The 26,425-nt window shown below is 48.5% G+C and overlaps 3 protein-coding genes across 25 annotated transcripts in view; 1 reads left to right on the top strand and 2 right to left on the bottom strand.

The window, feature by feature from the left end:
- The window catches only part of AP1G1 (adaptor related protein complex 1 subunit gamma 1), a 42,762-nt gene extending 35,931 nt beyond the window's left edge, over positions 1 to 6,831 (bottom strand). For 2 of the 3 annotated variants that reach the window (XM_063334948.1, XM_063334950.1), the window contains exon 1: positions 6,585 to 6,831. The gene's annotated coding sequence lies outside the window, so the exon portion shown is untranslated. Of the gene's footprint in view, positions 1 to 2,550; positions 2,644 to 2,750; positions 2,811 to 6,584 lie in introns of those variants that run through there. The other variant, XM_063334949.1, reaches the window with a different exon arrangement.
- A 228-nt stretch (positions 6,832 to 7,059) lies between these two features.
- Positions 7,060 to 17,336, top strand: ATXN1L (ataxin 1 like). Of its 6 annotated transcripts, none has more exons than XM_063334956.1 (3): positions 7,060 to 7,327; positions 7,733 to 9,327; positions 17,160 to 17,336. In XM_063334956.1, the coding sequence occupies exons 2-3, from the start codon at positions 7,843 to 7,845 to the stop codon at positions 17,334 to 17,336; spliced, it is 1,662 nt and encodes a 553-aa protein (XP_063191026.1). In that variant the 5' UTR covers positions 7,060 to 7,327; positions 7,733 to 7,842. The 6 variants fall into 6 exon arrangements, with proteins under 6 accessions (XP_063191026.1, XP_063191024.1, XP_063191027.1 ...); XM_063334954.1 differs by having other exon boundaries at positions 7,733 to 9,435; XM_063334957.1 differs by lacking the exon at positions 17,160 to 17,336 and adding an exon at positions 13,725 to 14,298.
- ZNF821 (zinc finger protein 821) overlaps positions 17,118 to 26,425 on the bottom strand; it is a 13,769-nt gene continuing 4,461 nt past the window's right edge. For 6 of the 16 annotated variants that reach the window (XM_063334962.1, XM_063334960.1, XM_063334959.1 and 3 more), the window contains 6 exons: positions 26,036 to 26,119; positions 21,159 to 21,284; positions 20,523 to 20,665; positions 19,839 to 19,943; positions 18,777 to 18,943; positions 17,118 to 18,039 (listed from right to left, as the gene is read on the bottom strand). In XM_063334962.1, the coding sequence (XP_063191032.1) occupies positions 17,385 to 18,039; positions 18,777 to 18,943; positions 19,839 to 19,943; positions 20,523 to 20,665; positions 21,159 to 21,284; positions 26,036 to 26,119 (1,280 nt within the window). In that variant the 3' untranslated portion in view covers positions 17,118 to 17,384. Of the gene's footprint in view, positions 18,040 to 18,776; positions 18,944 to 19,838; positions 19,944 to 20,522; positions 20,666 to 21,128; positions 24,638 to 25,928; positions 26,304 to 26,425 lie in introns of those variants that run through there. The other 10 variants (XM_063334965.1, XM_063334966.1, XM_063334967.1 and 7 more) reach the window with 7 other exon arrangements.

The following is a 26,425-nucleotide window of genomic DNA, read 5'->3' as shown; positions in this document are numbered from 1 at the left end:
TAAAAAAAGGCATATCATCCCTGCTGAGGTCTTGAGAAAATGAATTATGAACGCCATTTGAGAAGAAGAATAAGGACAGAAAAACAGATCAAGAAATTTGCTTAGCAACTTAACACAAAAAAACTTCAAACAAATATGAAGCAGTTCTTCATTTTTACTGTCTCTCTCAGACACTTTGTCACATTTGAAAGACATAGTCAGACATGGCTTCCCACTACTCCTACTAGAGGGATCTGCAGAATACATATACCCGAAGAGCCACGCGTTGCCCGCAAAAACCTTAATTGCAGTTCTTAGATCACTGCCTACATCAGGCGATAAGCATCAAGATGGTATGGACACAAAGGTCTACTGAGTAGATTACTACAAAATTGGGAGAAGCCAAGCCAGCAGGAACTGCTGGGGCAGATACTACCACTTAAATAAAAAAAAGATACAGCTGCATGTGCAGCTGAAACATCTGAACAAAGGAGCTGGGGATGCCTGAGCAGTTATTTTTCACATCCTGCCTGCTAATCTCTCCCAGAGTTCTAAGATTAGACACTTGCACATCAATTTTCTAGGATTCTGATAGATCACAGAACAATAGGAAACAAAGACTTTGACGCATACACTCTGCCAAGCAATCCATGGCTGGAGACTAGACTCACTGAGTACAAGTCATAATAGCAAGATCGGCACAAGGTCTCATGTCCTCCATGGCACTCTAGGAAGCTGCAGCATAATAAAAGGCACGAAGAACGGAAAAGGGCTTCAGCAAGCCCTGGAATATAATTTATTGGCAGGTATTTATGATTTTCCTGATCCTATAAACAAAGTATGGACAACACGGAGCATAACCATAGAATGGCTCTGTCAAGGCGAGATAGTTACGGTATCAAAATCTTACCAGGACTTGATACATGACCATACAGACTTCACTGAGGGGGGCAATTAGGGCTATACAGCAATAAACACATTAATAATGAGAGTTAAAACAAAACGAATACTAAAGAATTACAAAAGCAAATATAAATAGGATTAAACAATTTAGAGCTCAGAAGAATTAAAACACTTAAGTGATCATCTAATTTTGACTACATAATTTGTCTAGACAGAATCTTGAAATTCACACTATGAACCATGTGGAAGATTAAGAAAAGTCAGCTTCAAATGACAACTACAAAGCTATCAAATACCAAACTGCCCTGAAAAATTAATTTTTACAGACTTCTCTATATTACAGAAACGCATTTCATTGCGCAAGATGACTAACAGAGACAGGACAACCATATCATCTAGTAATAGCAGACCTGAAGTTTAACTTTAGCTGGCTAAATGCTGCTTAGAACTTCCTTCAAAGTAGCAGGTCCTGTTCTTCAGGATCAGTTAACATTTTTCACCAGTACAGGCATATGTTTTTATTCTTTGCACATTAACATAAATGACAAGGCAATTTTTAAAAGTAGTTACCTCTTTCCTCATTTAGTTTACAGCAGCAGTTTTGCTCTGCCATTTCTTTGCTACCTACAAGCTCTGGAAATCAGGCATGATCCCCAAATACCTGAAAAAAGCCTACCAGTTAATATTTACAATGTATGAATGCAGAATTCTTCCACCTCATAAAGTCTGTTTCCCCCTCCTCATTTTGAAGGCCTTGCTTGTTACAGTAACCTACTATGAAGATCAAAGCTTCTGAAAGAGTTAGGTATCAACCTAACTCAGATTAGTTCCAATGGTATAGGTTGCTGATGTCTAACTTCCTTTAAAAACAGAATCCCAGCTTTTTTCCTAGTCTCTGGATTGCATGAAAGGTATTAGCTCAGTGACTCTCCTCCCTCGGCTATTCAGGAATTCTTCCCCTGAACCAATAAAAAAAGGCATTCTTCCTTTATGCAACTTATTCCTAGTAAACTATTCAAAAGTGAAAAAATAATTAATCAAGAAAACAAAAATCATAATGTATTAAAATAATTTTGCTTTCATCTAAATTATGCTTTTAAACCACTATTTTCTTCCCTATTATAATCTTTTACTAGTTAAGCTTGTCATGTTTCAAAGCGAAAACTATTTAGGTACAGAACCTTTATAAAAATCTCTTAGAATGCAATCACGTTCAAATATGATTTTTCACCAAATAACCTTTTATATTTACAAGAAGCACCTAATATTTCCAAATGCCACATATAAAATTCTCAAACGCCTCAGCCAAGCTATATTCCTCTATCAGGAATTGCAGTGTAAAGACAAAAGGACTTGCTGTCCTTAAACATGTAACTGACTTGAGATCCTTCCCTCTAGAAACTATTCAGAAACATTAGCTGATGTTAAAAGAAAGAATAAACTAAAACTACTCTTTCAATGTATTAATGAAACAATTTTTTTAAAAAGAGTTGCTTAATAACTTGTTTAGGACGAATTATGGGACATATTTTAAAATTCAGTTATTATTTAGCCTTGAATTCTAGAAATATTAAGACATAAAACCCTCAAAGCTCATTGAATCATGCATAGACAGGCTTTACTGTTTGGGGAAACTGCCTGAATTTTCAATTCAAGTAAGGTACATACCCAGTTATAGCTTTTTCCGTAAGCAGTATTTCTGAACTCAGTTCATCCTAGAAAGCAACCCAAGACTGAAGAAGCGTACATCTTCAAATACATCTGAAATACACAACTTAAGTTGCTCCACCCCAACACACGTAGAAGTAATCACATTCCTCAAGCAAAAACCAGCTTTTGGGAACTTACATAATTAAAGCCTGACCCACCTCCCAACTGAAATGAGCAGCAGAACTCCCCCACTTGCTTCAGTGCAACTGAATCAAGTCTCCTGTACACAGAAGCAGAAGATATGTCTGGACTACACGAAGGGAATAACTGCAATGGTTAAATACAAAATGCTGATGACCTCAACTCCATACTACTATCAGTGGGCTTCATACTTCTGACAGATACTTAGAAGAAGAGAAAAAGAACATATTGGCAGTAAAAACAGAAACATACGCTACAAATAGAGATGAAGCTGTGAACAAAAGCAGAGATACTGGTATATAGTCTAATATTATCAATATTTATACAGCAAACAGTAAACACCTAATCAAGGAGCACCATCATCACCAAGAAGGGCAAAGAAGGGCAAAGGCAAAACAAAAGAGTTGAGAGAAAAAGCAACCCACCATACAACATTCCAAATGGAAAAATAATCTCCCTTAAGAAAGTTATTTAATACAATAGAGAAATAGAAAGTAGAAAGCAGGTAACATCAGAAAATCAAAAAGAAATTAAGGCAGCAGAAGGCTTCAAAATACAAGATGATAATAAAAGACATCAGTGTTACACTCTGCATTATACAAAGACAGCACGAGGAGAGGGAAGGTCAAGTAAGGAAAAAAAATAATGCCTCAAAACAAGAGCTAAAAAATAGAAGAAGTGATGGTCCCATTTCCAGTTACATTCAAAAAAACAAGAAATACAGCACAAGTGCATTCAAGAAGCAAGCCACCATGCTGCTCAGAAGCTGAGAGGTGGACCAGAGACAGGACAGTGACAGAGATGTTACACTGTTCTTCTTGACCTTTGGTTTGAACAGATCCTACGAGCTACCCAAACTGAACGCAGCCCGACCTCTCTTCTCTTTGCTTCCTGTGGCTACAGCCCAACAACAGAACTTAGTGAGACCAGGTAAGCACTTATGATGAGGTTCCCATTCCTGTACAACAGTACAAACACACCAAGCCAAACAACTCCTGAACTGGCTTCAAAAGATGCACTAAGCTTTCAACCATTACAATTAACCTTAACATCTGCCAAAGAAGAAAATAAATATTTCCCTTTTTTTAGAAGCTAACAAATGAAGCACTGGAAGAAGAGTTAGCACATCTACACAGCTGAGCAGCATGACAGATGAGATCAGAATTCCAGATTTCCTAGCTTCTGTTTCTGTACTTCAATCACCGCTGACCTACATTACCTTTGTATTTCTCACCTGCTTCTAGTTTCACAACTATTTTGATCTGTAAGGTAATCTGGTTATTTTACTTCCTGTTCACTTTCCTGCAGAGTTAAAATAACAATAATTAAAAAAAAAGAGTTACTACTTTGTGACAAAAAAACCCCACACTTTTCTTTAGCATGGTTAATGCCAGATGAAAGACAAGATGCCACATTTTTACAATCATTAATATAAACTTCACAATATACCAGGTAACTTCAGCTGTGCCCTAGGAAATTCTAATCTTAGATTTTACCTATAGCATCTCTGCCAAACAGCAGATAAAGGCTAACACTACTACAAGTGATATTAGGGATTCACTTGTACTCACGTTACTGTAAGTCTGTTTTTCGAGTTACAGCATCATCATATATTAACTTATTAACTCCAAAACTCTCATCCAACAAAGTAATACTGCTACCAAGGCAGACCAGACCCTTTTCCTCAGAGAATAGCTGAGTATCATCTAGAACAAATTAACATCACTTTCTGTCAGAAGAGCTTGCCCTGTTATTAAAAAATATAAACAAATTAAACAACCCATCTCCTGAAGTCTTATGCATTGCCAACTCAAAACTAAAAAAAATATTCACACTAGAGGCACAGGAAGCTCTAATGAATGAGTGCCATTAACTTTAGAAGCAGTTAAGATTTTTATGAGCCCTTACAGTTTGAAAGGCAACTTTCCAAATCTGAACTGCATTAACCAGTGCAGTCTGTCTGCATGCCTAAGAACAGACAACATCAGTTCCTCTGCTGCTGTTCACAACCTTTTTATACTATTGCCTGACAAACTTACTAATCCCATTTTAGTTTACAGCTATGCCAACGCAAAAAGAATCAGAACATTTTTGTATCCCTTGCTCTCTTGCCAGGACACTGCAACAAAGGTATTGCAGGATGAGTCCATTCCCATCATACCACCTTTAGGAAAAAAAAAAATCAGACCAGCAGACACAGGAACAACAGCAAAAAAAATAAAAAAAAAGATAATCCTTTTTTTTTTAATCAAAAGAGGAGGAAATCTGAGAGTTATCTTACACACGGAAGACAGAAAAGCTGGATTCCTTCACAAAACAATTACCCCAGACTTCCTTTCCACTTCTCAACTCACGGGAATTTAACTACCTCCCCCTCCTTCTCCCACCATGGAAGAATCAAGGGGTTCACACTGAAGCCCTCAGAAAAAAACACAAAATCTCTTGCCTTCATTGAGCTGTCAGGCACCCAGTAAAGTTTTCAAATCCTGTGCCAAATACCAGAGTGCTCATGAGCAGGCAAAAGAAAGAATTTGGCAATAGAACAGGGCATGCAAATAAATAAAGGGAAAAAATAACAAGTGTAGTTTAGAGAAGTGGGGGGAGCACAGACAAACAAAAATCAGCTGTACACTATCACACAGAACTGGAACAGGAAAAAGAAAACAACACAAAAAACCTCTGCCATTTTAAATGTAAGCTGCTAGTAGTACTATGCAGGGGAACATACAGATATGTTTTACTTTCTTTAAGCGAATATGGGCCAAACACGCCTTCTGGTCACGCATATGAAATGCCACCCTTACGAAGGTGTTCCACTGGGATTCCATACTGTTTCACTAACATTTCAAGCATTAGAAATCAAAATACATCACTAAGCATTTTCAAGCACCGTCTGCAATGTAATAAAACACACAGCTGTTCTACCTGCAAACTTTAAAAGCAATGCCTACTAGAAAGAAACTTACAATTTGTCTTGTAGCGTTTGATAGGAGGGAGAGAACTCAACCAACCTTGAAAAAGGGACTTGAAACTGTCTTTACAGATCGATTCTTAAACAGTAGGCTACCACCAACACAAACCCGCACTTGCAGTTCATTGCAAACGCCTTTGACCAGAGATCACAGATTTTTGCTTCCATTAAAATTCATGCAACCATAAAGCAACACGCAAACACTGTAAGTACCAGAGACACGCTAGCTGTAACGCTCTGAGCAGTTGTGCAGCACCAGCTAATGAAAAACCCAAGGAAGGACGGGTGCAAACGCCCAGGCACGTTCTTAGACACCCAGGGCCTCCAGCACGGACAGAGTCACACCACATTCCGTGCTGAGGGAACTTCTGCAGCTCTGCGCGTTGCACTCCACGAAACGCTGGGCGAGTCCCAGTAACCGGGGCGAGGGGAGCAGAGAGGACCCTGCCAGCAACGCCTCTCCGGCGGGTAAAAGCCGAAGCAGACAGAAAGCGCTGCCCTGTGCCTGGGGAGGCGGCAGGCCGGTCCCGGGAGCGCGGGGCAGAGTCCGGGACGGGCCCGGGCCAAGGCCGTGGCACAGGCCGCGGACGGGAACCGAAGGCAGCCGGCGGCCCGTGGCAAGTCGCCCCGGCGAAGGCCGCAGGAGGGCACCGGGCGGACTCCGCCGGCGGAGAAACCAGCGCCTGGCGCTACAGCACGGCCGCAGCCCGGCCGCGGGCAGAGGCAGCGAAGGCAAACGGGGGGCCCCGGGCCTGCGGGACCTCGCGGGCCCCGGCAGCAGAGACCCGGCCTGGCCGACGGCGTGGGGAAGGGAGCGGGGGAGAGGCGAAGGCCCGGGGCGGAAGCGGGCTGGGGCGGCGAGCGCCGCGGCCCCACTCACCGGGCCGGTCCCTGCAGCGGAGGAAGCGGCAGCGGCAGGAGCCAGGCATTCAAAATGGCGGCGGCGCGGCCGCAGCACCGATACTGCAGGCGGAGGGATCCGCGCGCCGGCCTGCTCCCCTCGGCCTCCCGGCCTCCGCCGGCCGCGGGCAGGAGGCAGAGCCGCGGCGGCCTCAGCGGGGACAGCTGCGAGACGGCGCGGCACCAGCGGCGGCGCGGCGGGAAAGGGCTGCTCGCACTACTTTTCCCCGGCGGAAGCACCCGCAGGGCCGGGCCTCGGCAAGGAGCGGTGCGTCTGCACCGTGGCAGTCACTGATGACGTCACGCGCGGGGCGGTCCCCCGCCGCCAGCGCTCCCCCGTGGCGAGGCCGGGCGGGTCGCGCCGCCCGCAACCAGCGTTCCGCCGGGCGGGGCGGCCGGCGGCTGGGCCCGGGCGGCGGCGGTGGTGGTAGGGCGGCCCGCCCCGCCCCGCCGGTTTCTTGCGCGGAGCGGTGACCCCGGGGGACCGCGTCGTGGCACCCTGACAGCAGAGGCGCAGCGCCGCGCCTTCACGGCGGCGGCGGGCACGGCGCCGGGCTGCCGATGTCGAAATCGTGTCTGGGGGGGTGGTTACTCGCCGCGGCGGGACGGGCCGTGCCCCGGCGGCAGCGCCCGGGTACCGGCGCGCTGGGCGCGGCTGGTTGCCACGACAACCGGCGCGGCGGGCGCCCCCTCCCCCGTCTTCCCCGACGTCAGCCCCGACGGGTGAGGCACTTCCGCCGCGCGGGGGCGGCGCGTCATCGCCGTGCGCCGCGGCGCGGGGAGGGGTCGGGCCGGAGGCGGCCGCGGGCGGCGCCGGGGCCGATGGGGGTCGCGGAGGAGGAGCTGGGCGATGGCGGGTGAGCGGCGGCCGGCGAGGGGCACCGGGCGGGCCGGCGGCGGCGGGGCGTTGGCGGCGCCTCGGGGTCGGCGGGGCGGGGCGCGGCCGGGGCTCTGGGGCCGGCCACCGGGCTCGGGCGCTCTCCGCTCCTCGGGCCCCGGACTGGGGCCGGGGGTCGTCGCCTTGTGTGTTCTCAGGGGCTCAGGGCTCCCTCTGTCCCCGCGGTCCCGGGGCCCGCAGCGGCTCGGTGGCAGGGCCGGGACTCACGGCTCCCTCTGTTCCCGGTGCAGGTGAGGCGGCGGCCGGCAGCGGGGATCCGGGAGCCGGCGTGTGGCAGCCACTGCGGGTGCCCCCATGAACGAGCGTCGCGGCCGGGGCTGCCGGGACACCGTGGGGCACCATGAGAGCGGGCCACGAGCGGAGCCAGGAGTGCCTCCCGCCAAAGAAGCGGGAACTTCCCTCCGCCAGCACCGGCACCGAGGCAGGACGGGCGGGGGGTGCCCAGGCCTCGGGCGAGGGTCCCCAGTGGGCCCGGACAGCTGGGCCGGGTCCTGCGGCCCTGCGCTATGGCCCTGGCGAGGCCACGGAAGCGGTGGCGGGGCTGACGGTGGACCAATATGGGATGCTCTACAAAGTGGCAGTGCCACCTGCCACTTTCTCCCCCACGGGTCTGCACCCCGTGGTGAACGTGAGCCCCCTGCCCCCTGCCTTCAATGTGAGCTCGCCAATAATCCAGCACCCGGGGGTGCCCTACCCTCCCATCCACTATGCGCAGATCCCTCCAACGTCCCTACAGTTCATCGGCTCGCATTACACAGTGCCCTATGCTGTCCCTCCTGGCTTTATGCCTAGTCCTCTTCTGTCTCCTTCCACCAACCTCACTGCCTCTCACGTCCCCCATTTTGTGCCATACGCCTCTCTCTTCACAGAAGAAGCCGCTCCTTCCCCCCAGACTACCTCTCCTACCCACTTCAACAAATCCGCTTCTGCAGTCTCTCCTTCTGGCCAGATGCAGCATCATGCTGGGACCCAGCCATTAGATACTGCACCAGGTAGAATTCCTGTTTATTATCAGATGTCCCGCCTCCCACCAGGGTATTCAGCATATGAGACACCTGCAGCGGGTGGAAGCCCAGAGTCTCCTCAGCAGGACAGTCAGCTGAATTCAGAGGTAGCTGCTGCCAATGGTGGACAGAGACATGTGGAGCATAATGTGGTGAGGAGGACCAGCGAGGCTGTGGACTCTGCCAGCGGTAAAGCTGAAGACTGTCTGCCAGGGGCTGCAGCGGGATGTGTGGTCGATGGACAGTTCCTTTCAGGTTACCAGACGTTGGGAACAGAGGCCTCTGTGCCAGCTCACAGAAGCACCCCAGACGCTGATCTGGAGGTTCAGAGGGTGGTGGGGGTGTTGGCATCTCAGGATTATCACGTTCTGGCGGCCCAGAGGAAAGATGACCCGAGCCCTTTAAACCTTTGCCATAATATCCCTGATCAGCAGGGGGAGTCAAAGGACGTGCTGAGGAACACAGTGGAAAGGGCTGCTGCTGAGAAAAGCCAGTCCAGGAGTCCATACGTAATGTCCCCCGAAGAGCCGGTTAGACAAAGACAATTAACCAAAGGAATGGTGATAGCCAACGGCAAGCCAGTCCTGGTTCCCGTTGGATCTGAGCCCATCAGGTCTTCCACTTCAGAAACCCTGATGAGGCGGAGCCCGGACGCACAGGCTCGAGGAAGCGTGCTTGAAAAGGACCTGTCCCAGCTGCAGCCACCCAGCTCCTCACACTTGCCCTCTCACTTCATGAAAGGAGCCATCATCCAGCTGGCTACAGGAGAGCTGAAGCGGGTGGAGGACCTGCAGACTCAAGACTTTGTTCGCAGTGCAGAGGTGAGCGGGGGCCTGAAGATCGACTCCAGCACCGTGGTGGATATCCAGGAAAGCCAGTGGCCTGGGCTTGTCACACTGCATTTTGTCGTTGGGGAGCAACAAAGTAAAGTGAGCATTGATGTGCCCCCAGAGCATCCCTTCTTTGTGTATGGCCAGGGTTGGTCCTCCTGTAGCCCAGGGCGGACTGCTCAGCTCTTTGCTTTGCCCTGCCACAGGCTGCAAGTGGGCGATGTCTGCATATCAATCAGTTTACAGAGCATGAATGGCAACTCCGCTTCTCAGGCTAACTACCCTCTCGCAGATCAGTTGATATCTACTAGGGAGAGATCTGAAAGAACAGCTCAGGGGTCCAGAGAACCGTCTGACAGAGCTGCTGAAAGGAAGAGCCACGCAGGCAGGGACAGCGCAGCCCAGAGCTCTCACACGGAACCCTCTCAGCCTGAGACGGGCGGTCAGCACAGCTGGACAGTCCCAGGCTTCCAAAGATACAGTGTGCAGGCGGAGGAGCCTCGGCCCTCTCTGCTCCGTCCCTCTTTCATTCCCCAGGAGGTCAAGCTGTCTATCGAAGGGCGTTCTAATGCAGGGAAATGATCCCTTTGAGGCTGTGAGCTAGGGCATCCCCTGCAGGTGAGCCTCACCATCAGGTGGAGAAATTGCACAGACTTTGTGACAGGTTCACCAGCGAGGCTGCTTTCTGCCCTGCAGGACTGGGTTTATTCCATCCAGTTCAATGGCTGACCAGTTCCTCTTGGGGAATCAAGAGGGCTCCAGTGCCTCAGGGAGCAGCAAACGGCTAGCTGGGGTAGAGAACAGGGATGTGCTCATGAGCTTGTGATGAGAGCATTCCAGAGGTTGGAGGCTGGGGCTTTCTCACACCTCCCTGAATAACTGATTCCCTGCAGGGCAGGGTCTAAGCGTTCAGGGTGGGTGGGGAGATGAGGAGGGCAGACACAGCTTAAAGTAGCAGATAAGATTGCTGAAGATTTTATTCCTCCTTTCTCACGATGGGGAGAGATGGATCCCCACTGGAGTTTAGGGGGCTCTACTCCCAGTATCCCTTTTCTTCACACATGCACTTTAAAAGGACCGTTCACCGATGGAGCTCTTGAAGGCAGGACAGAGATGCTTCTCTGGTGGTTCTGTTTAATGTCTCTTCCACTGAATCCAACTGCTCTTTCTTCTTGCAAAGAATGTACAGATTTGAATGAATCACAGAAATTCAAGAGGAAGGACCAAAAGGATGGCTTTGGGTGTAGGTGAATAGGGAACTTGAGCACTTGGGATGGGACACGAGCTGGGATGGGAGACGTCAGTTTCCTGCCATAAAATACCTTTGCCACCAAATCAAATCTTTCTTCCTGTGTTAATAATTTAAAAAAAAAAAAAATCTCTTGGGCTTATAGCTTTTGCAGAGGCTTAGCCTATGGGTGAATGGGGCTGGGGTTTTTTTTGTTTGGTTGGATTTATGGTTTTGGTGTTTTGTTTTTTTTTTTAAAGCTGAAGTAAAATGTATTCAACATTCTCTAGGGAAGGATGGAAACATATCCTTTTTCTGTTACAAGAACCGAGACTATTTTGTAATTAAATCAGAAGAAAACTTTCCAGATCGCTAATTCTTCCCTGCAGGCAGTTTCCTGAATAAGCTCTAGACAAGAGACGTGTGTTTGTGCATGTGCAGGCAAGGTACAAAGTTTCTGCTAAGTACAGTTCTATGATTAATGTAGGGACTCTAAAAATATTACAGCATCATAGGGCATTTTGGGATGGTTTTGTGCTAGGTTTTCTGATGCTTCTCTTTGGAGTTCCTCTGTAGAACAACATGGTAAAATCAAGAGTAGTCTTTTTCACCGTGAGATTTAATACAAATGTATGTTAATACCTCGTTATGGTAATAACACTCCATTCAAGTGAAGGCTCTTGTGGTTACACTAATTTGCCCTCTCTGATGGTGTGTTATGACACCAGCTCTAACTGCTTAGCTAGAATAAAAAATAGTCACTGTCATGTTCAGGATAAGAGTCTTCACTGACTTAACTTGGGTTAAATATTCTTTGTATTAAGGTGCCCATCTCTGTGCTAGGACCAGGCTTTTGAGAGGATTTCTTTTCAGTGTGCAGGTCCCCGCTGGCAGTCCCGATGCTGCTCCTGATGTTCAGCGTACCGTTTTCCGTCTCCCTTCTCTCATCTTCCTGAAGTTTTCTGTCAGGCGTGCCTGACTGCTAGGGCACTGCTTCTCTCTTTCCCTGGATGGCTTGTGTGTCAGCACCTCTCCTCGGCATAGCCGTCCTTCCGTCAGCTTGCAGTGGTGGTGTCTCAGGGCTGTTCCGCACACTTGCCAGGAACGCGTCCTGTAACTGGTTGGTTTCAGCTGACTGTGATGGAGGGGTGCTCTGCCTGGATATTGGGCAAATCAGAGAGTCTCCAGAATGGTCCCTTCCCTCCCGGCCGTCAGTCCTGTTTTCCTAGCACATTGCTAGCCATTTCTGTTGCCTTTGACATGCCTGCACCAGGAGGACGGTTTCTTTTCAGGCCGTAGGTGATATGCGCTACTCATGCCTTCAGTGTTTGTGCCTCACGGGGGTTTCTCCAGAATGAGGATGCTGCCTGTATCACATGTGGCTTCCCCCAAATGACATACTGCTTCCCATCTCATCAGCTGCATTTGAAATGTGTGAAGTCATGGTGATGCTGTCATGTGAAGATTCTGCCTCCCTGGATGCAGCAGCTGTGGGAGCAGATGCTGTTTTCACGGCACCATTTGTCAGTAAAACGTACTGTCCGGGCCCAGGTGCCTGGCCTCATCACCTTGTGTGTTTCACAGTTGCTATTCATTGGACTCTCCGACGCAAAGACCTCGATTAATGTTGGTTAGTACTTAATGCTCAGGATATCCAGGGTGTCTGTGGCCAAAGGCAGAAGGCAGAGGAGCACAGCTTCTCTTGCCTGTTCTTTGCATGGAGCATGCAGAGGAATTCAGAGCTGTGGCAGGCAGCTAAGAAAGGGATTTGCATACGTGTGGCGTGTGAATGTAGATGGGCTGAGTGCATGCATAGAGGGAATGTCTGAGCAGCTGAAGGGTGCAGAGCCCCTCACGCGCATCGTTGAACACAGGAGTCTGTCTCCTAGAGAGAGGGTTTGGAGGGCCTGCCTTGTCTCATGTGTGTTACTGTAACTACTGTTCCTAGATCTCGGCCTCACTGAACAGTGGTGTGAAAGGGCAGACACTGGTGTATGAAGCAAGATGCTGTGTGGCTGAAATAGCTTTGTACTGTAGGCAGCTGAAGGGCTGTGAAGGTGCTCACCCTGGACTTTGGCTAGCCACGCATCTGTTGAGTGTGGTTGTGAGCTCTGTGGAACAGGCCAGGCTGAATTTGACCTCGGTGCTTCTATCCAGACTCCCTGTCAGTCCCGCTGTTGTGGATGTTTCAGCTGCCAGCTCTTCTATGGAAGCAACGGTTTGGGGCACATCTCACGGCAGGGCATTGAGATGAAGAATCTGGGCATCTGGCTGCTTGCCCCAAAGGCGGTGGGCAGGAGGGGGCCACTGGCAGCCCTCTAGCCCAGCTTAGCAGTACTCGTAATCACTGGAATCTGTCCTTACTGGGTTGGGCTGTGTTGCTCAGCACCTGTGGTGGCTGTTGTGTTGAGCGTTGAGCCTCTCCCGAGATTAGGGAACGCGTGAGACGGGCTCTGCTGTCGGCAGAAAGGCTATGAATGAGCCCATGGAGGAGGCTTTTATTTCTTAGGTTTACATAGGAAAGGAGGAGATAAATCCAGGAGGACATTGTGGAATGAGACGGTCATCCGGGCTTTTCTGCTGGCAGAGATGTGACAGGCTTCTCAGAGAAATATACTGTTTTCCTGCTGCTATTGTGAAGGGGAGGAGAGCTGTGGTCTCCTGGCCTTGGTCTTACCCAGCTCACACTCTGTGGCAAGAGTCTGTAGGATGCAATAATGGGTGTCTGTAGCCATCTGTCCCATCTCATGAAACATTCCTTGGGTCAGCTGCCCAGCAGAGGCCAGGCCTGTTTCTAGGCTACGCGTACACCGTTGCTCCAGGAACGTGAGACTTGCTCCAAGCGACGAGCGCTCATCACTACCAGACTATGCAGAGGAAGCTCTGTCTGGAAAGAAGGAAAGCTGCAGAGGCCCCTCTGCCTCCCCTTTCCAGCAGGTGCACAAATATAATGCACTTTTCACATTAAGTGTCCCCGCTCCCCCTGTCCCCACCCCACACTTGAAGTCACTTTCCCCCGTAGAGAACTAACAATCCTTGTTACTCAGAAAATATTGTAAAAGAAACTACAGCAGCTTGAGTAGCCCGAATGCTAGTTCCTGCCCACAGCAGTACATGTGCCTTTCCCTAGCGTCGCTCACAACTGCTCTTTGTCTTTCAGGCTGTCCTAGGGCCTGAAACTTTGCAGAAGCTGCTAAGATGGCTACGAATGCACATTCTGTACAGAGTTTGGCCCAGGGTGTGTTCCATGTATGGCTTAAAATGCTGATGGTCAAGGCCCATCCCACGGTCTTCACATGTGTCCATGGAGGACGGGACTTGCCCCTGCCGCCTCCTAGGCTGCCGCCACCCCACCCTGCAAACGCACCCCTGCACATTCTAGTTGTTTTCCGCTTTCGTGGCACCTTAGCGCCAGGGGAGGGTCTGCCCGTGCAAAGCAGAGAAGCAGACGCGTCGCACTGGGGGAACCGGCTGGGCTGCGCTGAGGCAAGGAGGTCTTTGTAGATAAAGTGCTGATCCCTCAACTATAATCCCAGTTATGTAATGGCTGTATTAACATGTAACCGACCGCATTGTATCTAAAGCCTTAGAACTAGTCAGGTGCTCCCCTCCGACCTTGTTCCTGCCCCTTTCCTCCTACCTGATCTTTAACAAAGCATTAATAATTCTAAGGATAATCTCTATTTTGTTGTGCTTTTTTTGTAACTGTTTTAAATAAATCAATTTGTACTGTATATTTGTACTTTTGGTGAGATCCTTTTTCCTGTTTTACCATTTTAAGTCTGTACTTGGCTACACACAGATTGTATTTTTATTGTTAATGCTCTTATGAATATTGCATTTAACTTGTTGACTCTGTAAACACAGTATATATCTATATATCTATATATATATATATAAACCAATAGCTTTTCCTTTGGTGTTTGAGACTTTTTGCTTGTCTGTAGCATCAGCGATCATTAGGATGTGGCTTCTCTGGTCTTACACGGGGTGATCTGGAGACTTGTGACAAGGGCGAGGTACAGGCTCTCTGACAGATGGATTATAAGCCATCATTCTGGGTTCAAATACTTCTGCTCTTACGTGTCCTCTTCCTTAAACCCCTTGGAATAACGATCAGGTGCCAGTGATGCTGCAGGGAAAGTTTCAGCTACAGTGTGCAGAGTGAAGCTGCACCTCTGCTGGCCAAGCAAAACACACAAGATAGAGCAATAGGAAATACTGCGAAAAGCAAACTCTGTCGGTTTGAGTATGAAAACGGACAGAGGGAAGAATAAAAGTAAGGGATCAGTTCAGAGAACAGAGGAGGATACAAACGAGGGAACGTGGAACTGAATGGATCCTTTCCAGACCCAGTGCCTTTTCCCAAAGTGGGAGGCAAGGATGGCTCCTGGATGTCAGGTCTGTGTGATGAATGGTATGTTAGAACAGCTTCTACCAGGTGAGGAAACAAGACGTTACAGCGGCACGTGGAGGAAATGGTAGCATTGAAAAGATTAAATGCTTTTTGTAGTCAGCGTCCACAAGACTGTCTGTAAGGTTAGTTCGTTATCATGAAAAAAATGCAACATTATGCACTTTGAAGGCAACTATTGTAAGCATTAACTAGGGCTTTAAGGGATTTCAATCAAAAGTTTTTCAAACTGAAAATAAGAGAGAAAAATCAGGTTTCTAAGTAGTCTGGCTGAAAGGTTTTGCTTCTTGTTTTAACTTTGCTCTTCTGATCTCAAGAGGAGTCTTGTAGTCACCGTTTCTGACTTATTGCAGAGAAACAGCCATCAGAGAGAAGGCGGTAGGTCCCAACGCATTTAGGCCACCGTGTAACGGTGCTGCAGACCTGAGCAGGAAACACTGTGAAAGCACTAGGGGTCTTCAGGCTACAAAACATGGATCTGTGCCACACCGGTGTTTGGTGGGCTAACGTTTGGAAACCACAAAGCTACAGCATGCATTTTTAGATGCTCATTCTTAAAGAAACCAAATAATGGAGACTGTACCACCCATGAGACCTTCTGTGCTAATGTTTTGCCTTTTCCAGTTTAAACATGCTTAGATTTATTTCCATAGTTGCATAGTTTCATAATGATTTCTATTAGCAATGGGAACCTTTTCAAAGAGGTACAGACTACGATCACATTTTTGCCTTGGCTACCTCTTGAATAAACTAAAGAAGGTTAAATTCCCTACCCTCTAGCAGGTTTTTCTGGACTCAGTTATTGTAGCTTTCCATGGTTCCTCCCCGGCTCAATCCTTTCCCAGGTTCCTCTCATGGGTTTTGCTGCTGAGTGTGGAAGCGAAAGCAACTTCCTTTTCTACCTGGGTGGTTCTGTTTATTAGTGGTCCCCCCCGGCCCCCACAGTGTTATCTGCAGTGACCAGTGAAAGTCACCGTTGGTCATAGAGGAGTTTACTGTGAGAATTAATAACTGAAGTGTGGTCCTAGATGAGCAGTGTTGCCTCTGTGTTAAAAAGCGTTGAACAAGCTCAGCTTACTATGAAGTCACAGAACGGTTGAGGTGGGAAGGGACCTCCAGAGCTCATCTGGTCCAACCCCCCCTGCTCTAGCAGGGCCGCCTACAGCCAGGTGCCGAGGAGCATGTCTTGTTCATGTCTCCAAGGTGGGAGACTCCGTAACTTCCCTGGGACGTTGCACTCTGTAAGTAAGCACTCTGCTAGTGCTTAGTCACTCTCACAGTGATAAAGTGTTTCCTGGTGTTCAGACGGAAGCCCCTGTGTTTCCGTTTGTGCCCACTGCCTCTTGTCCTGTCACTGGGCACCACCGAAAACAGCCTGGCTTCGTTTTCTTTACACGCTCCCCTCAGGTATTTATAACCCCCTTTCCCCAGACCCTCTCTTCTCTAGGCTGAAAAGTCCCAGCTCTCAGCCTTTCCTCCCGGGAGAGGCGCTCCAGGCCCTTCGCTATCTCAGTGGCCCTGTGCTAGATGCTGTCCGGCATGTCTGTGGCTCTCCTGCACCGGAGAGCCCAGAACTGGACACAGTACTCCAGGTGTGGCCTCACCAGTGCTGAATAAAGGGGAAAGCAAATCCATACACTACTAGAGAACTGACCTACCCTTACTGTTCACCATTCAATCAACTTTTTCACTTGCAAACCTGAAATACTGTTTAAGTGAAAATTAACTTGTGAGTAAACCAGCAAACTTGTCTGCTGTTTGCGTACCTCAGTCAACCTTTCTGTTAGTGTTTATATGGGGTATCTTACAACAGGAACTCAGTTTCCTCTTACTTTTTTCCATGGGTGCTACTGCAAATAAGCACATAACAATAGTGTTAAGAGAAAGAGCGTGTACAGCCATTTCCAGGGAGACGACATCCTGCTTTGCTTCCTTTTTATCGGCACCAACTGTTAGGGATTTACTCCTGGAGGAGTTGTGGACTATCAAAGTCCTCAGCTCCATAATTCATGCTGCAGTAAACAAGATCCCTTTTCAGTGATGTACGCTTTCGCCTACAGCAGACCTGCAGCAGCCCAAACCCATCTACGGGGCAAGTGTTCAAGGACAGAATGAAGCACAAAAGGTAAAGAGGAGGACTAAATAAACATGAACATTAATTTATTTTCCCTCTGTTCCCAGGCTGTGACTTGGCCCCCAGAGCAGACTACATCCTCAGAATCTGCTCCCACCAGCGTTACTTTGGCGGACATCTCTCAGCTCTGTTCTCCTCCAATGTTCAGAAGAAAACCAGAACCACCTGTCAGGGAGAGTCAGCCAGGGGCCCGCAGCAGCCTCCTGAGTGTAGAAGCCTGCTAGTGCACCTGTGGCAGGTGCAGCAGAGGCAGCGCAGTCCTTGGCTGGAGCTTAATGCAGTGCGCTGTTGCTCTGCTCCTCAAAGGTCATTTTGCCCAACAGCTGGCTCTCCAGCTCCACGTTGCTCACTGGCAGCTGGAAAAAGTTCATTTCAGCTGCCAAAGCGGCCATGGCAGAAGGGTCCTGGCCAAACTGTGCCCGGAGCATCATGTCCATTTTCTCCAGGCGCCGCTTGAGCCTCTTGGCCTCGCGCTCCCGGATGAGCCGGGCCTGTCGTTTCTCTGGGGTCTCGTTGGCACGTTTCAGTCGCATGGCTTCCCGGTCTCTCTGCAGCCGCCGTGCCCGCTGCTCATCTGTCTCTTGCATGCGCTGCAGGCGCTTAGCTTCTCGATCCCGCATACGCCTCACTTCCCGTTCTTCAGGTGTCTCATTGTCCCGCCGGCTCTTCTTGGCCGTGCGCTCCCGCTCCAGACGCTGCAGCCGCACTTCCAAGGGCTCATTCTGCCGACGAAGTGCCCACTTTCGCATGCCAGGTGTCTGTGCCTCCAGCAGCTTACGATAAGCAGCACAGTTGTTGCACACTAGGAGGATGCCTGCAGGATACACAGGGGCGTGAAAGGCAATGTCTTTCCCCTCACCACTGGAGGGGCCCTCGCTCTGGGGTGCCGGCAGGCGATCTGCACTGAGCACCTCTGGCAGCTTCTCACTGGAAAACAGAAAGAGCAGAGAGTCAGAGACTTGGTGCTGACAGAAGAGTCCCCATCTCAGGCTGCCCAAGGGGCTGCAATAAACAGTGCCCCTACTACAGCCCACGACAGAGGCCTCTGCTCAGCCGCTCCTGCCCACAGACGTGTATGAATACCTAAAATGAAGCAACATCATATCTGGGGGTAGGAAGTGGGTTAGCCCAGAGCAGTATCTGGCTTGGAAGAGCACAAGAGCAGGAATTAGCCAGCAAGCTGCTCCTCCCCATCATCACTGGATTTCTCCTTTCAGCTCCTTTCTCCTATTCCACTGGTCAGTGGGTAATCTTCCACCAGGCAGGACACAAACAAGGAACATCTTGGTTTCTGCCTGTAGTTCTGCTCTGGAAATGATGAGCCCATCTGGGCAGTACAGACCTACCCTGATGGATTGCTGGGCAATAGCCGCAGTTGATTATTTCTCCAGTGACTGCAGACCCCAGTGCTTTCTTTACAGTTCTAGCTCTTCACAGAGCTAAGGAACACTCTTTTAGCAGCACAGCCCATGGAGGTCTTAGCAGGTGATGCAGAGCTGCGGGCAGGAAGGGACTTAGGGAATCTCACTCACTACTAGGGGTGTTCACAACTCTCCTACAAGCCTTTGTGGGTCCAGAGCCATGACTCCTGTGTCATTTAAGGCAGCCCACCTAATCTTTAATGTGGGTACCCTAGCCCACTCACCAGCCAGGGTGACCCTGACCTGTTGAATGTGACGTGGCTGGTGAAGCGTGCTCCACACACTGCACAGTTTGACAGCTGGTCCTCTGAGTGGATCAGGAGATGTCGCCCAAGTGATCCTGGTGAGCTGAGGGCTCTGCCGCATACCGGACACATGTAGCTCTTGGCACTCACCACAGCTGCAGTGTGCTGCAAAGCAACCACGAGGTTGTTAATTACAAATTGCCCAGCTCCCTGCCCAGTCTGAGGCATGCTTAACAGACACAGCAAACCGTTCACTTCAGCCTCATGGAATGGGAACGCTTTACCCCTAAACCTCTGTCTGACAGCTCCTAAGCCAAGCTCAAGGCATTTGGGTTGTCACAGGTCAAACAGCAAGGAGGAAACCTTTGCACAGTTCCACTCCAGTGCAAGAGAAATAATTAAGGCCAAAACACTTGGATTGTAAGACCTGACCCTTGTTTTCAGAAATGCATCTGAGGAGCTGCTGTTGCTGGACAAAGCATGACTGGACTAACAGTAGGCAGGATGCTGGTGAGGAAGTGCTTAGATGGAGACAGCTGGTGCAGGTAAGTGGCCAGTTCAGTTCTGCTTCATTCCTTCTTTTACAGACTTTGATGTGCTGTGAAAAGAGCACCGACAACAAAAAACTGTGAGATTCCAGCACACATTTCCTGCAATACTGGAGTAATTTCAGAGGAAGAACTGTTTTCATGGGCAGGAACTGTCATAAAGGTACAAAATAAAGAACCGAGTGAGGAGGAAGGTTTCTTCTCTCAATGAAGGATGTAAAAATTACTTCCACGTTTAATTTGAAGGAACTGCCTCGTCTTAGCCTGAAACTGCTTGCAGAGACTCCCTTGGGGTAGAGTTGTGTTTTCCAGATCTGCAGATCAGCCTTGCTGATTCTTTCCCTAGGACACCCTCTGGACACAGTTTACTGCTGTAAACTTCAATCACATCCTAGCCAGAAGCTCAGTTCTGTGACTGCAAAGCCCAGAACAAAGCCAGTCTGTGCTTTGGGTTGTTTCTGGATTGGGGGCCTAAGGCCAGAGATATCCCACGGTTTAGAATCATCCCCTACCTGGTATACGTGAGCAATGAGTTGCTCTCTGCTTCCACACTCCAGCTGGCAGAGGGGACACTGTGACAGTCCCAGCATAGGGTCAGCATTCAAACTCTCAGGCACCTACAGGGAGGAAAAGCCACTTTGCGTAAGGCACACAGATGCCCCCACACACAGTCACCCCACCCTCCCTTAGCATCTAGTCAACACTGCAGGCAGGACTTGACCAGATCAAGTGCTTGTGTGCCCAGTCCTGCTGGGGCCGGTTTGTGTTCTTGCAGTCTGAAACTTCCTTTATGTAGCCTCTGAGCAAAACTCCTGCTGTCTCGGGGAGAACAGGCAGAAGCCTCATGGCCATTGCTCACACCCAGGCTCTTGCCCGCGCAGTGGCTCTGGTAGGCAAGGCCTGCTCTGCGGCAGAAGGGAAGGGGAAGTCAGTCAGAGAAAGGCACCAGAACTGAAGGAAGGGGCACACTGCACAATCACCTTGGCCAGCCAGGAGAACAGCAGTTTGTGTCTCCTGTCTCCTGTTCTGGCAGCCCAAGAGCTCTTCATACCCTTTCCTCCTGCCAGGAGACATTGTTTGGAAGAGGTGGGAGGGAGAAAAAGGTAAGAAACCACAATGGGGAGAGAAGGTGTTTAGACAAAACCCTTCTCTCTCCCTGGGAGGCCAAGGTTAGTGTAGAGCCAGTACACACTTGCCTCATTTTCTCTCACTGGTGGGGTTCCAGCCACAGGTTGTTCTGCATTCTCTAATTCCTTCTTCACTTTCACCATTGAGCCATCCTCCTCAGATGTATGGGAAGAAGCTTCATCCTGGGTGGTTTCCTCGTCATCACTGCCACCTAGAACATGCAGAACAGTTATTGCAAATGTCAGGACCCTGAGGGTACTCTTAGGCCTTAATTGTCCTGACCAGCATCACCTGGGCCTCCACCCACCCCCTCTGACCAGGGGCTCCATTTAAACTGGGGGTACTTCAGTCCCTGAAGTGCTCAGCAGAGTCCCTGGATCTGGCTTGTTACCCTGCTTTGCTTGACCTGCTGCTGCTACCACCCTGCTCTGGTAAATTGGGACTGCATCCCGGTGGTGAGGTCACTGCCGAATCTGTGTTATGGTGGTCCCTGGCTCTGGGCTTGCCTTCCCTTAGGGAGCAGCCCTGCTCTTGCTGTTTGCTGACACTAAGTCCTGCATAGGAGCCACGAGCTAACCCAGAGGAGGGGATGGGTAAGATGGTCCTCAGAGGACCCCCATAAGCTGTGCAGCATCTAGCCTTGCCCTTTGTCAGAGTCTCCCCAGTTCCACTACCTTGCCATTATTGGTAGGGGCAGAACTCACTGCTGCTGGAGTCGGGGTCTTGCAGCGGATGAATGGCTGGCCTTTGGTCCCCGAGAGCTCCAGGAAAGTTGTTTTTCATCATGGCTTGGCGGGCTTGCTCCTCCAGCCCTGCAAAGACTTGCTCCCCTGGCAGCCACAAGGACAAAGAGTCAGACTGGTGCCGTTCCATTGCTTTCACCACCAAGGCTTGCCAAAAACACAATGGGTGTGGGGCTGCTCACCTGCACTGTGCAGAACCTCTGAAGTCACCTCTCAGAAAGCATTTAAGTAATCTCTCTGCTTGTCTACCCTGCAACACCAGCCTCTTGTACCTGCTGATGTGCGTCCAGTCTCTCTGTCTAGAACAGTCTTGCTAGTGGAAATGTTCAGCATCAGGCTGCTCCCTGCATGCTCTTTATACGCCACTCCAGACACACAAAAACCCCTGTAAGATCCCATGTATCTGCCATATGTAGCCAGGTGGCTTTCTCTGCTCCCAAGCTATCCGCCAATAGAGGCGCTAGGCTGGGGGGAAGCCACTCAGGGATTATGACAGTATCCCAGATCAGGCCCAGTGCTATATGTCTCTTATAAATCATTAAGTCCTATTCCCTGCTACAACAGGCAACTTGCACAAAAGAAGTACCCCCGAGTGCCTGGCATCTCACCTGCTCTCCACAGTGATACTAAAACCAGGGGTTGTCCTTGACATGCTCTGTCACCACCTTCTGTCCCAGGAGAACTGAGGACAAGCTGCCCTTCAAGCAGGTGTCTGTGCTTGGAGCTGGTGTTCTCCTGCTCCCATGACAGATAACTTGCTTCACTACCTTGCCTTGCTTAGGAGTGGCTCTGGCTAAAGTAAATCTGCGGCACTTCAAAGGCTTTAAACAGAAAACTAAGGGAATGCACCCAGAAAGCTGAGTTGCTTGTTTAGGATAGCTACAGTCTGTTTTGTTGAAAGACAGTGATCACTAGTACCTCGACTCAATAGGAGATGGCAAATACATTGAAAGAGGGCCAACTATTTGTGCTGCTCTGAAAGAAAACTTCTTACAGCAATCCCTGCTAAGGAGAACTCTTGGTTCCCAAGAATAACAATAAAGGCAAGCATTAATTTTTGTATTAAATTAAACAAATTACTTTGTTCCACGTGTAGTTCTAATTTACCTCTCACAGTGCTGGGAGCGCTTGGGACAAGGTGCTAAAGTTCCCAGCAGGCTAGCCTTTGGGTTAAATTTATCAACTGATTTGTAAGTTCTCAAGAACCACTCAAAGCATAAATACAAAAATGCTAAGGAAGACGCAGAGCATTTTTCACATAAAACAAAAGTCAAATTATAGCTTTCAGAAGAAAATTGTACCTTTTAGTATAGGGCCACAACTAGCATCAGTATAACCAGGGAATTGAATTCTTGAGCCATTGGGAGAGCACCAGTACAGGTGCATTCCAACATGCTAAACTGTTTCAGCCAGCTTTGCCCCATATTCATACTCACACTGCCTTTCTGGTGCTTACCTCGCAATTTCCAGCAGTGTTTAAAAAAGCAGTAATTTATGGAAGATTTCAAAGACCTTCAGAAGTTTCACGGAGACTGTGGGAGAAGAGTTTTAGTTCCCAACATCCCCATGGAGGTTTCCAAAAGCATTTGAAGGCATTTATCACTCTGTTTCAGAAACGTGAGAAAGGTTTCTGCAGAGAAGACTTGAGAACACAATCCATGCGGGGTGAAGAGAGGTGCTGAGGGGCACCTAAGTCTGTCACTGAGAACAGCAGGTACCATCATGATTGCTGTGATTGCTGTGACACATGTACCCCCATCAGAAGCCACTTCAGCACTGAATGGTTTTTATAACCCGGAGTGCTGCTTTTATGTCTGGACCACAACCTCGCACTGGTGGGACTGAGATAGACTGCATGAACAGCAGACGCAACAGAATTACGGTGCTGCTCCAAGAAGCGGATATCCACAAACCACCAGGATAAAAGCCCAGAGACCAAAAAAGCATTGCAAGACAAAGAGAAAGTATGGTGAAATGAGGAAACCTGCAGAACACAGGACAGATGTAAAACTATGGTGGGAGATGTGCTACCTGTGACAGAGTTACAAAGCAGGGTTCCCAAGCACCACTGCAACTGCTAGTAGAAGCAGTTACATGTTTGTTTTCTTCTCCTTTCCCCTTCCAGATAGCTTACATTTCCACTGAGCAGCAGCCTGGAGTCTAGTGGCAGGTAGGTTCCTGCTCAGATATACAGACAGTCTGCAGGACTTCAGAAGCTGTGATCTTTATATGAAGTGACAGAGGAAGGAACTCCTATCTGTAACACTAGCATCAATCACAACAACTAGGAAAGCGATCATGTCTGCTGGTGGCCTTTCTGTACAACGTAGCCAGAACCAAGTTAGCATTGATTCAGTGCAGTGCAGAGAACGATCAGCTTACAGCCAGAAACGCAAACTGTTAACCAAACCAGTGCTGTTAGCAGATGACATCTTACGCATTCTCAACTAGCCTGTATCTAAAAAGGCATCACAGGATTGGGAAAGACAAACTTTTAAAAGTGCTATATTTAGCTTATACAGAATTTCTTATGTATTAAGCTAAAATTGCCTCCAAAAGAACTTAGGGAAGAGTGTTCTGTTTGTCTACTGATGGACTAAGTCCTACTTTGATGAAGCTTTAGTGTTTGATAGGTACAGAGTTATACGTCTATTGTTTCTGCACACACATGCTCACATACAGAGACACCCCCAACCCACTTTGAATACACTTCCATTCATTTGGAAAGGGAGTAAGACAGGCAACAGCTTTAGGATTACTGCTATCAGCAAAGGATGTTATGCTCAATAGTGAATTCACAGACTCTTCTCCAGACGTTTCTTTATTAAACACAAAAAGGGCTGCAGGCTGACCACAACACCAGAACAAGTCACTGTATTTGTTTTACAAACAGCTAGAGATGTAGGACAGTGAAAGATCATACAAATGCCTCTGCTTTGCATTCCAGTTCTCCTCTCCATAATCTTGTAAATGAGTGGGATGCCAGGTGAGCAGCTGTGGAGGTAGGGGGCAGCCCTGTGGTACTGTGCAACAGGGCCAGCTATGACTGCTAGGATCTGGTCGTATATCAACTTGGTAGCCAGAAATTATTTTTTTTCCTGAGCCCTTCCCTTCTTGAACTGTATGAATGCAGGACAATGCTCAGGTGTTCTGGAAAATAAACACACAAACAAACAACCCCCATCCCAAAATCCACAAAAAAAATTAAAAAATAATAAACCGAAACTGCATCGTTCCCCTGTCTTCCTTCCTAAACAGAAAGGTCTCCCAGAGATGAGCCACTTTATTCCCTCCTTGTACATCAATTTAAAGTCCCTGTTCATGTAGGTCTTCTCTGTGTTCCTTTCCTGGACCTGAAATTTGCAAGTGTTTCCACCACTGTGGATCTAGTCCACCTGCCCCATGGCTATTCTGGGTTGTCCACACTGCTGTAGTGGTTACTGAAATGAAAAACAACACAATTGAAAGAGTTAACAATGTCAGCCCACAGAGCCCTTTAAGAACCAAGGATTTTGATGCAAGTAACATTTCTGCTCGTTTTTGAATGCTAGGTGCTATTTCTTGCAAGACACTTTCTCTTCAAACTGGGAATATTATAGACAGAAGAACTGAAGGAACACTGAAGAGCAGAGAATATGTGTGTGTCAGAGGGAGAGGGAAGGAAATAGAGGATTAATGGGATATTGGGACCATGATAAATATAGCTAAGAAGTGGGAATTAATTTGACTAACAAAAGCTGTTCTCAAGAGTTCTAAAATAAGCATCACTTGCAAAGGGTACAAGGAATAGAAAGAAAAGCAGCTCATGGGACAGCAGGGAGAGAAAATAAAAGTACACAGTAACACCTGCAGCAAATTTTTGGCAAGCACAAGAACAGTGAGTAGCCCATAACTGATGGGGTGACAGCGCAGCAATGGATGGGCTTGAATGCAAGTCAGGTGAATTGCTTAGAGAGATTTTATACTTTAGTCTCAGGGAGAAAATAAAGACCAAATGGAACCAATTAAGATACCTCCAAAGGAAAAGCGTAACTACATTGCATTTTTCAATTCAATGTGGATTGGGGGATGCAATAAGTATATTCCAGTATTACAGTTTTATTTGTTACCACTTTGTGCGGTACACCACTTTTGTCAGGTATATTTTTCATGCACCATGTGGCAAAACAAAATTAAATTATTAAGAGCCAGTTATGTGCTGCAGCCCTGCCAAAGGGGAAATGACTACAATTAAAACTGTAGGAGGACTGGCCATCATGCAAAATGAGACTTTTGTGATAATAGTAATTTTTTATCATTGTTTCTGCATCATTTTGAATTTCCTTACACATCAACTTCCATTTAAAACTGTTTAGACTTGTAACCACACAACTTCCCAGCCAGTCGTTCTGCATGCCAAACAAAGTGATTCTGTGCTAAGTGAGGACAGCAAACCATGTTGTGAGAGAAAGGTTAAATGAGGGCCATGCCAAGCCTGGAAAGTGACCCTGGAAAAAGGTGGCACCAAGCAAGCCAGGGAGAGGAGATCTGCAGCTGTTGCTTGCCCTAGTGAATCCAAGAAAGAAGATAATGTGGAGTGGCCATGCAAGGAAGAAGTAGGCACCGTCCTCCCACAAATTTGTCCAGTTACAGTCACAGTGGTATTTATGCAAATCCAAAAAGCACTTCCCCAGCCCCATAGCCTGCCAAATCAGACCCCAGCTGCAGACAACTGCGTAAAAAGCTGCATACCTGCTGTCCCTTTTTTTCCTCTCCTCCCAACCACTTCAGTCCCTGTGAAGAATTCTCAGTAACGTGTCTGCTATGTCTCAGCCTGACTCCTCATTCTGCTGGCTCACCCAGTTCTTGGAGCTGATGCTCTCTCCGATTATCCTCGTCAGTGCACTGCATGGCATTTCTGGGCCCTCCAGATACACAGCAGGCTAGGTAGACAGAGAAGTCCCAACGATTTGGTGGCGTTCATCATAAGACAGACAAGATTTTCCATCCCAAGGTGGAGACATCACCATTGACATGTTTCTTGTATCTTTCGGTCCCTTTATTTTCTTGTGGTCCTACTTGCTGCTCCTGATGGCTCCTGTTGAATAGTTGCTCTGTAGCAATGTACTGCATGTAAAGGAGGTGAACAGGTCCCAGAATTCCTCTCTAGGGCATACCAGATGCCATAACCTCAACCTCATGCATGCTGGTAGCATGTTTGTCAAATAGCTTCCCCCGAGACCAAAACT

This window comes from Chroicocephalus ridibundus, chromosome 4 (genome assembly GCF_963924245.1).
Source record: "Chroicocephalus ridibundus chromosome 4, bChrRid1.1, whole genome shotgun sequence".
NCBI classification, from domain to species: Eukaryota; Metazoa; Chordata; class Aves; order Charadriiformes; family Laridae; genus Chroicocephalus; species Chroicocephalus ridibundus.
Note: the sequence above shows the minus strand (reverse complement) of the source record. Positions and strands in the feature narration are given on the sequence as shown.

What these genes read in the sequence shown, in the direction of transcription:
- ATXN1L (XM_063334952.1), top strand. Translation starts at nt 7,843, where the DNA reads ATGAGAGCGGGCCACGAGCGGAGCCAGGAGTGCCTCCCGCCAAAGAAG.